This window comes from Cuculus canorus, chromosome 15 (assembly GCF_017976375.1).
Source record: "Cuculus canorus isolate bCucCan1 chromosome 15, bCucCan1.pri, whole genome shotgun sequence".
Classification (NCBI taxonomy): domain Eukaryota; kingdom Metazoa; phylum Chordata; class Aves; order Cuculiformes; family Cuculidae; genus Cuculus; species Cuculus canorus.
In genome coordinates this window covers 14,575,819-14,586,944 of record NC_071415.1, presented here as the reverse complement: position 1 = coordinate 14,586,944, position 11,126 = coordinate 14,575,819, and the positions used below count along the sequence as shown (strand labels likewise).

Sequence of the window (11,126 nt, the reverse complement as noted above, 5' to 3'; positions counted from 1 at the left end):
CCCGGAGATGATGCCGGGCACGTGGTGCAAAGACAAAACACGAAGCACCAGAGACTGGGCAGAGGACGAAGCCTTTTCGCCGTGGGGCCACTGGCACCGAGGCAGGTTCTGCCCCGCGCCCGCATCCTCGGGGCATCCCCGCACGCCCTCGGGCAGAGCCGCCCCCCCACCCCCGACGGGGCTCGCGGCGTCACGCGGCCGCAGCCAATCAGCGCGCGGGCCGCTCCCCCCGCGCCCGCCCCGCCTATAAAAGCCCGCGGCCGGCGGCGAGCGCGGGAGCGGCGGTGGGAGCGTGGCGGGATGGTTCCCGCCTCGCCGTCCCCTCCGAGCTCGGCGCCCCGCTCCCCCGCCGGGATGTTGGCTGTAGTGGCCGGGCTCTTGCTCGCCGTAGCCGGGCGGGTGTCGGCGGCGGAGCAGGAGAGCCCTCCGGGGAGCCGCTTCGTGTGCACCTCGCTGCCGCTGGACGCGGGCTGCCCGCCGCCCCCGCTGCCCGTGCAGGGCGGCGCGCTGCCCCCCGAGGAGGAGCTGAAAGCCGCGGTGCTGCAGCTGCGGGAGACCGTCCTGCAGCAGAAGGAGACGATCGGGAGCCAGCGGGAGGCGATCCGCGAGCTGACCGGCAAGCTGAGCCGCTGCGAGAGCGCCGACGGCAAATCCTGGAAGAAGGAGCTGGGCAAGGGCAAGGACACCATGGGCGACCTCCCGCGGGACCCCGCGCAGGTCATCGACCAGCTGAGCCGCACCATGCAGACCCTGAAGGACCGGCTGGAGAGCCTGGAGGTAGGGCTGGGGCGCGGGGTCGCCGCCTGCCCGCCCGCCGCAGCTTGGAGCGACTCGGCGAGTCACGGTGGCTGTGGAGCGCTGGGGACAGAGCGCTTGGGCTCGGTGGACCTGAATCCAAACTGGCCGTGGCCTGGGAGCGAGTTACGGCGGTGGCTTGGCTTGTTCTTGAGGCTTGGCTTGTTCTTGATTACTTATCCGCTCGCTTTAATGAAGGGCTCCTCTGAGAATGCCTTCTCCCGTTGCGTGGGGTGAGATGACAGCTTTCCTGCTTGTCGCCAGTGTAGTTTCTGTATTAATATGTCTAAATTTCTCTTTCTGGGAATGCGACTTCATGGGATTTGAGATATCAGGAAAAATTTCTTCACTGAAAGGGTTATTGGGCACTGGAAGAGGTTGTCTGGGGAAGTGGTTGAGTCACCATCCCTGGAGGTGTTGAGAAGATGGGTAGATGAGGGTCACCATCCCAGGCAGTGTCCAAGAGATGGGTAGATGAGGTGCTTGGGGCTATGGTTTAGTAGTGGACAGGTATGGTTGGACTCGATCTCAAAGATCTTTTCCAATCAAGCAATTCTGATAGAAAGCTGTCATCTTGGGCAGTAAGATCATGGCAAATGAGGAGATCATGTTGGGCAGATTGTGAGCATAAGGTGATGTGCTTTTGATGGTGAATAAAAAGAGCCTGATTCTGTATGCCTGTGAATAGAAAGGGCATTTGGTCTGAGCCCACTGATAAATTAGTTCCGTGAGCCTTTAGACGGTGCCTGTGGTTGACTGGCACTCATGGAAATACTTCATAGAGAGTACTCCCACAGGGATCGTGCTGGATGCTGTTTTGCTTTCCACGCCCACAGAGCTACATGTATATCCTGCTGCTATGCTCCGAGCAGTCAGTGGTGATGTGAAGATGGCAAATAACTTTCTGAAGGTTATTCTGTGAGGTCTAAACACTCTGAACTACTTTTCTAGTATGGTTTTGGATGATCTGGATCCTTTTTTTTTTTTTAGTGTTGCTGTCTTCTTGGGGCATTTTTTAGGGTTGTAAAAGAGAAACTCCACTAGAATAGTAGGTGGAACTGTTGCTTGCTTAGTATTCTTAAAGATAGCAGCATTGCTTGGGAAAGAGTGTGTGGTTTTTTTAGTTGAAATAAAAATATTTTAACTAGCTAATAATTACAGCTGATCTAAAGAACATCTGACATTTATTTTGCAAATAAAAAATGAGGAAGCTTTCATTTGGTAAATTTGCATTTGAAGTGGCTTAATTTTTTATGTAAAAAGAAATAAGTTTTCTTGTTACTCACATTGGCAACATCACTTGCAGTAAATTAAGCAAAAATTTACTACTGTGCCATGTGTAGCCATACTAATGGAAGTGCAGCAAACCTGGTTCCCTATATTGATTTTATTGAACTTAAATGTACGGAGACTCATTCATATGGAACACTGGGAGCCTCTAACAGAAGTGGCCTTTTGTTTCAAGGCCTGTTTAGCTACAGTGCTGATAAAAGCACTGAACATGACAAGCGCTAAAAAGCAATGCCTCTTTTGTACTAGCTGGAGAACTCTGTGATCTTGCGTTCTCCTGCCTGAATCAGGAGTGTATCTGCATTTTGCAGTTTGTTTTGGAAATGACAATTTTTTTCTTTTCATTTCCCCTTAAGCATCAACTCCGAGCCAATGTGTCATATGCAGCACTGCCTAATGACCTTCGAGAGATACTACAGCGAAGGCTTGGAGACCTGGAACGCCAACTCCTGAGCAAAGTGGCCGAGCTTGAGGATGAAAAGTCTTTACTTCATAATGAGACGTCAGCGCATCGTCAGAAAACAGAGACAGCCCTGAATGCATTGCTAGAAAGAGTGTCTGAATTAGAAAAAGGTAATCTGCACAGAATCTAAATGCATCCCTATGCTGATTAATTTTGATTCCTCCCTCCTCCTAGTGCAGTAGTCTAAATGTGGGCCTTGAGGGGAACACAGTAAAGTTGCTGGCCTAAATAGTAGGTGACAGTGCAAATCCTTAGATTTCCTTTTTCTTTTGTCACAGGTTTTCTTCTTGACAGGCCTCTGACTTCCTGTCTCTAATTTGGCATATGTGGGTGGTTAGGATGGAGCTTTTAGTGTCTGTGGGATGGAAAGATCTATAAGGAGGCAAGGGGAAATAGGAAGAAGTATAACATTGGTGTCGGGTGAATACTTAGGTAATGTCAAGTACACATTTAAGTCGAACTGCCTTTACTTGGACTGAAGAATGGTGTTTTATACCAGAACCATTTCTTGCTGCTTTGGAAGTATTGCTGGTAGTCTTTCCTGTTGTTGTTGGTTATGACTTTGTGTAACTGCAGGTACTTGAATTGTGTCCTATCTCACACTTATAGCCTTCATAGTTTATAGCAGATTACACATGATGCTACCGGGGTGGCACTGTCTTTATCCTAGTAATTTATTCAGATACTTAGATTAATTATTGTAGAGATCTCACTGCTTGAGTAAGATATGTTTATTTGAATTACAAATGTTCATGGAAACGAGCTAATGAACAGCACTGTCTTTCTGTATTGACTAGATACTTCTACAGAATGGACTGTGTGGGACTAGAGTACCAGTGAATATCACTGCCCAATCTTTAAATGATTTTTCCAAGGTGAATAGGCTTTCTGCTTAAAAGCAGCTTAATGGACATGCTTTCAAAATGGTGCAAACATACATATCTCATGAATTTTAAAATGCAGCCTAATGGATCCATTTGTGTAATATGATATCTATTTTTTTAATTTAAAAGTGTGAAGGAGGGGAAAAAGTAAGAAGAGATCTCCTCCTGGCTCTGTCATTTAGTGTTTCCTAAGAGCCAAGAAAAAGCCTAAACTGCAACTGAAGTTTTGGAGAGTTAGTGTCCTGTTATTGTCTCTTGGGACAATTAATGCTAGTCCTTGTCTCTGAAAGATGTGACTCGTATCAAGCACGTCATCAGAAAGAGAAGAGGAGTGGTGGAAGGACAAGAATGTGTAACTTGGGTAGTTTAAAAATAGCCTGTTCCCACCTTTATTTTTTTGTGTGGGGAGAGGGCTGTCTTAAGTCTCCAGGAAAGTAAAGAATTTGGGCCGGAAACCAAGACACAGGCTTTCTTTTAGTTGTTTAATTTGCTATCACAATGCAACTTAGCTGTTCTGTGCCTCTGATTCCTCTGTCAAATCAAAGCATGACTAGTACTGATCTACGAACTTAATGATTTTGTAGAATTTGCAGGCAATATTTGAAGTGAACAGGTCACTTTCTATGTCTAGAACTATTTCCTACGTCTCTAAAAGGGGATAACAATATTTCTGAATTGTTTTTGTACAAGATGGGCAAGATCCTTTAGGAGAAGAATTCTTATCCTGTGCATGTACCCTTTGCCCAATACAGAAGGATTTTGTATTCATTTGGAGTTGTAGATGTTGTCAAGTCATGAGAACAAAGTGGAAAATGTAAAAAAGACTGTTATTGTTTGTTGTTTTCTAACCCATTATTGTTTTAAGTTCTTTCGCTGAATAACTACTGCCCTTAATTAAATATGTTTTCCTTTTTAATAGACGATATTGGTTTGTACCAGCCAATAATGGAGGTTTTGTAGTGGAGGTTGCTCAACTTCAGCCCTAGGACTCTGGCTTTTTTTTGCTTAGAATGTAGAATATTTCAAATTTTGATCTCTAAGTTCCTCAAGACAGATACAAACATCAGACAAGCTTTTTCTTCTTCCACCCCCTCGTTCTGTGAAAAATGCAGTCAAAACACTTCAGTTGCTTCCAAGAACTGAGAGAATGCCAGTAGTTTAAACATTATGTATGAGAATTGCGGCAAACTTTTGTGAAAACAGCTTTTCTTTTGGATTGGAATGTGAAACTTGGCAAGGGGATTGAATTTGTTTCAGGAATGTGAGTAAAGGAAATGAGTGGGACTCAGAACAGGTTGCTAAAAGGTTGAGGATGACACTCTACTACAAAACTGTGGGGTTTTATTCTGTGACACAATGTGGGATTTCTATCTCCTTAATACTTAATTTTAGAAAATTGCTTGGAAGGGTCTACATCTGAAGTATACACAAACTATATGTTACAGAATATTGCAACTTTAGAACATCTTAATCATAGGAGTACTCAATTTCATAAATATTTCTGTGAAATATCTTGGTGGTTTTTATCACATCTTTTAGAAAAAGCTAAATAATTGCTTCTGCTTTGATACTAAAACAACTGTCAAATGCTTTCATAGCTTATAACTTTATATTGCGTTTTTCTTTAGGTCACTTTGAACTTGTTCAGATCTCGTCCTGATTTGTCTATGGGACAGAAAACAGTTCTACTGAATTTAGCTCTCCTTTGTGGAATATGTCAGCTCTTTCTTATTTCAGGTTGGCCACCTAAAATGAGAACATCAACCTGTTTCTCGGCCTGCTGTCTGTAAAATGGGCATGCTGCTGCTAGCTCCCTGTGTAGCAGCAGTAGGAAAGGAAATTGTGTTTTAAAGTGTTGTGGCGCTTTAATAATGAACGTATTGGAGAATCTGTGTTTAGCAACAGTAAATATCTTTTGAAACAGTGAATTATTTGAAATTGGAGGCATGTCTCCAGCCATGAACTAAGCAATGAAGAAAAATAATATTTAATAGCCTCTCATTAGCTGTCTGCCATCTATTCTTTTGCTCTGAATAGGCAGGAAAAATAAAGTAAGCATGATGTGTATAAAATGTAGTTGTATTTTTCTGTCCCGCAAAATCAACGTTCAGTAGTACTACTTCAATATATATTTTTTTAGTACCTCTTTGAAGTGATTAATATTCCAAAGATTCTTAATATCCATTATATTGTTTCTTAACCTGAATTACAAATACATTGTTTGTTTAATTTTAAAGGTTTTTCTTTCTCAATGTAATTCTAGGTAACAGTGCATTTAAGTCACCTGATGAATTCAAAGTCTCTCTTCCTCTTCGTACAAACTACTTATATGGGAAGATCAAGAAGACTCTGCCAGAGCTGTATGCTTTTACTGTATGCTTGTGGTTGAGGTCAAGTGCTTCTCCTGGAATTGGCACTCCGTTCTCATATGCTGTTCCTGGGCAGGCTAATGAAATTGTCCTCATAGAATGGGGGAATAATCCAATTGAACTGTTAATTAATGATAAGGTGAGAATCTACTAACGCTTTTTTATTGACTACATAATCAGAATAAGGTCTGAACGTTTGGTACCTCTCTAGTAACTCTTTTTCTTTCGAAGACAGCTCTGGCCCTTTGAAATGGTAGCGTCTACTTTCTATTGTTGGCCATCTGTTTGTTGCAAGTTCATAAAAGTACTTGTAATAAAGACAAATGTTATATGTATTTATGTGTTGAGACAAAGCAGCATGACAGCTGGATGTGCACATGCTTATTCATGTCTTCTGAATTTACAAGCAGATCTTGGCTTCTTGGTTTTTTTTGTTTTATGAACTAGAAGCAATTTTTGAAGCCACAATACTGCAAAAACCTGTAAGATATAAGCCAGCTGTGGTATTTCTGTGTTTCTAATCCTCGAAGTTCAGGCATGTTAAAAAGAATTTTGCAGAAGACAAAGCAAAAGGCATGTAATTGTGATGGTTTTATTATGCTTAGTGACTGAACATCAGTTTAAATAAAATTCTTCAAACTTTAGAAACATAAAGCAACTATTGTCTCACGCAGCTTTATATCACTGATGGTTTCTGACAAGCTTCAGAATTAGTCTTGAGGAGAACAAGACCTGCTGAAACTTGGCATTAAAGCAGATTATAAATCCTTCCTCTTCACCTTCAATTAGGTTTCCTAGTAACTCTGATCTCTGAGGGATCGGGTGTTTACAGATCTACAACACAACTCAGGTGTTTCAGTTATGTGGCTATTTAAGGACTTTCAACAGTCTTATCATCCTCTCAAATTAATCAAATTGGAAAGCCAATTATTTTTAATGGTTTGTGGAAGAGAATGAAACTTCTGCTTATCTTAATGATAACTTTCTCCAGTGTTATATCAGTACTGTTAATGTTCTCTGAGGCTTTCTTCCACATCACAGCTGCTCCATAGCCTGCTGCATTTGTCTCTTTATGTTGAATTGAGTAAATGTTCAGATGAAATTCCTAAAAAGCATAATTCCTCCGTATTTGGAGTCCTAGCCTGAGGTTTAAAGGGAAACTTAACATGAGCACTGAATGAAAAGTTAGGACTAAGCACTGAGATTTAAACAACAAATGCCACCTATTGATACGGGGCATCAGTGGACTGATAGCAGCTTAGACTCTAGTACTTCTGTCACTTGATTCTAGGTAAATCAAAGCTCACATCTAAAAAAAAAAGCATGTTCCTGAATACAGGTAAAATAGAACAAAGTAAGAAGAAGTGGACTAAATTCTGCCTCCGAAGTTTTTTTGCTGCTGAGGACAGAGTAAATACTGTCCGTTTTCAAATGTTGTCTAGGCTTGATTTGCAATGTGCATTATTCTTGGGTTTTTTTGTAGGTTGCTCAGCTCCCTCTCTTCATTAGTGATGGAAAATGGCATCATATCTGTATAACATGGACAACCAGAGATGGAATGTGGGAGGCTTTTCAGGATGGAGAGAAGCTTGGTACTGGGGAGAATCTTGCTCCTTGGCACCCAATTAAACCAGGGGGTGTCTTGATCCTGGGTCAGGAACAGGTGAGTGACTGACATTGTGTTTCAGGGTTTACAAAAAAAATCAAAACTTCTCAAACTGCAGCTGCAAGTCTTTCTGTTAAACACTTGGTCCTGTTGTACACACAGTATCAGAAAGATAAAAGCAAAGCGACAAGTACTTAGTGCAATCACGCCTTGCTATATTTTGTTTCATTAAACATTCAGAATATTCATGTTGCAGCTATTCCTGTTCCCACTCTTAATGCCACAGTGTGCAACTTTGTCAGTGATCTGAATAATGCCTTAAATTAAATCCTTTGAGATTTATCATTGCTGGTAACTAGTAGTATGGCCACTGAACTTACAGAAAGGGACAGAATTGGCTTCCACTGTTGTCTGAGCAGTCAAAAAGGAGCTTGCTGGAAGCAGAGCAAATATATTTGCTTTATGTTTTATTCTTTTTTTAATTGAAGCTAAAATGACTGTCCCCGTTAGCAATTTACTGGTTTTCCACCTTCCTTTCATCTTTATTCTAAGAATAATAAGAATGTTAGTCCTCAAGTCCTGGAATAGACCAAGGAAAGTGTGTGTATGGGGGTGAGGGGACTGACAACTATGTATGGGCACTGTAATGCCTGTGAGTATATCAGGTTCTTTTATAATTTGACCTACTATGAAGAACTCTAGACTGAATTCAGAAACTCTTGAGGTATGTAACACACTTTTTTAGAGTAGTCTGTCACTCATTCAGAATTTGATGTCTACTTTAAAGATGAGTCTGAAGTCAAAGGTATAAACTCCAAATTGGATGTTTGATCGCTTTCCTAATGCATATGCTAATAAAGTTTGATGATTAGTACTGCTAGCAGAAAGTGTTCGTGAGTTTAAGTCTATTTTGAGTATTGAAATACAAAGGATTTGAGTCTTGCTTTTCTAATGAACATCTCATTAAGCTATTGCCTATGAGTTGTGTGGTTTTCATCTTCCCATTTTTTTCTCTACCTGTTCATTGTATGATTACATATATGGAAAAAACACATAGTAATGAGTAGCAGAAAATAGCCTTTCTCTGCGGTTCCCAGATGCACAACTGGTCAATCAAAAATTAGTTTTCTCCTGGTACTGATTTTACTAGATACTTATCCATGACAAATACCAGATGGTAAACTCAGAATCCTAATTCTGCACAGTAGATGCTCCAGCTCACTATCAAGTGGCTGGCAGCCTTTCTGTACCACTCTCCTGCCATTTGCCTATACTATGCTTAGTTCCATCGTGTGCTATTGGTTTCATGTTAGTGTGATTGCATGAAATATGTGATTTCTGTCCTTGAGTAGTGAATAGAGCAAAAAATGCCTTTTAGGCTTATGCAGTAATGGTTGGAGTTAATTTGATAAAAACAGAAGAAGCTGCTGTATTTAGATCCAAAGATCGCCTCTTATAGGCCCTGCAGACAATTGGTCAAGGGCCGCAGTTATAGTTTAATCTATAGCTGTAACGCTTTTGGAGTAATCTTGCACATTTGTGCAGGTCTTGCTGAAGTTGTCCTGTGCCAAGCTTGCAGAATGGCTCCTAAATTACCCCCAATGTTTTAAGCTGCCTTCCTGCTCTACTGCTTAGGGGCAGGGTTAGATATGTGTGAAGGTATGTGGTCACTACTGTTTGCTTTGAATTGTCTGACGCATTTCAGACTGGAACTTTTCACTTTTCCATTGAACGTCTTGTTTAAAGTAGCCTTTGTGGAAACTTGAAGTTGTTTGTTTCTGACCTAGCTCTGCACCTCCTTCTAGGAGTGTGGCTGGGGGGTGGTGTGTGTCTTTGAGTTTGAAGAAGAAAATGCTGAAATAACCTTTTCATCTAATCCTAACTCTTATGTGCCTAAAGGACACAGTAGGAGGAAGATTTGATGCAACTCAAGCCTTCGTTGGGGAGATGAGTCAGTTCAATATATGGGACAGGGTCTTAAAAGCTGAAGACATCACGAATATTGCTAACTGCTCTACCAACATGCCTGGCAACATCATACCCTGGGTTGATAACAACGTTGATGTGTTTGGAGGTGCTACTAAATGGCCTGTGGAGACATGTGAAGAGCGTCTGCTAGATTTATAGCTGCAATCTTTTCCCATTCAAGTGCCCCCTTTTTAGTAGGACAATCTTCTGTGCAATCTAAAGCACTTTTCTCTCTGCCCTTCCCCAATCTTAATTCCCCCCGAAGAATAAAAAACATTGAGTAAACTGCCTCAGTGCAAAGATCGCTGCTAGCTTGGGGCATCAAGCCTGATGGTGAAAGGAGCCCTTCTTGTCTAGAGCAGCCCTTCCTTTCTTAGGGCCTGATCCAAACCCATATTTTGGCCTGCAGCTGCCTTTTGGTTAGGCTGAGGCTTAGTGCATCAGTTCTTAGCAGGGAGGAGGAACAGCCATGAACACGTTAACTATAGCGTTCCTCACAGTGTACAGGGCTGACAAAGAGCTAAGATTAACAGGCTAGATGTAAATCCTTCCTTCCAGTCTATCATCTCTCCTTTGAACTGAAGCCATTATTTTTTAGCCCTTTTTAAATAAATCACTTAATCCTTACACTACAGTGGTTATGGTGCAACCATGGGTAGGGTAGAACGGCCACTGCCTGAGTGTAAGGGTCTTGCTTTTTAATTTGCAGAAATTCTTATTTTATGATAAGGAGGCAATGTATTTGAGACACGCTATTCTAGTTCAGTTTGAAGAAAGGGCTGTGCAATCAGCATAGCTTCATTGAAATAGAGATGCTTCAGGTAAGGTTCTGCCCAAAGCCTGTCTTGCCAGCCAGGATCCTACCGTAGGTGGGTGGGTGAAAGATTGTATTTGTATCTTCTGTAGGCTGAATGTACTGAATTTGTAGTGACCTGGCTTGTAAACTTTTCTCTGTTTCTCTTGCTTTAGTCAATGTCTCTTCTTTTTTTTTTTTTTTAATATACAAGCTGTGATTAAGTGAATTTGTTTTGTTTTGCTTTGAAAGGCCTTTTTATGAGTAAGTGCCAAAGTTCAGTTTCTGCTTGCTGAGAAGCGCTATATATTTTTCCAACATAAGTCTTCTGCACTGTTTTCTATGTTATTATAATGGTCCTATGTAATATGAAAATGTGCTGTTTTTTCAATTCTTGACTGTCTCTTCTATAAGCACTGGGCTGACTACTACATTTTTTTATCATTTCTCTCAATATTTTGCGAACAATGTTGCTGTTTCCTTGGCATTGATGTGACTACTTGATTTGTGGCTCGCAGATAGCAAATGCACTGTACTGGGAAAGAGTAAATACTTTTATTATATAAAAGAGAAGATTTAAAGGGGGGTAAGAGGGTATTTATAAAGCTAAATATCATATTTTATTTTTCATATGTTTGAATTGTAAGAATAATATGGTGACAGTCCCATTTGTAGGATAAAGTTACATATTTCCATTAATATGTAGTATGCTGTTCTTAAAAGAAAATTCTTATAATGAACTTTTAATTAAAATGCACTGTAAAATAAGTCTTTTAATTTCTTTGTAGTCACACAAGACACTGAATATTCTTTCATAGCTGTTGAGTTCAGCTACTGTCTCACTAGACTGATGGAAATACTTCCCTAAATGGCTTAAGTCACAATCTTCAGCCAAAAGGGGCTGAGGTGTGCGTGTAATCTGAACTGGGGAGAAGGACCCTGCATTTTGAATCTGGTG

At 41.3% G+C, this 11,126-nt stretch overlaps 1 protein-coding gene across 1 annotated transcript; it reads left to right on the top strand.

Annotated features, from left to right (window-relative positions):
• Positions 1-270: 270 nt before the first annotated feature.
• NPTX2 (neuronal pentraxin 2) lies at positions 271-10,920 on the top strand. Its single transcript, XM_009566051.2, has 5 exons — positions 271-777; positions 2,442-2,658; positions 5,696-5,940; positions 7,285-7,464; positions 9,307-10,920. The coding sequence occupies exons 1-5, from the start codon at positions 301-303 to the stop codon at positions 9,532-9,534; spliced, it is 1,347 nt and encodes a 448-aa protein (XP_009564346.2). The 5' UTR covers positions 271-300; the 3' UTR covers positions 9,535-10,920.
• Positions 10,921-11,126: the final 206 nt, after the last annotated feature.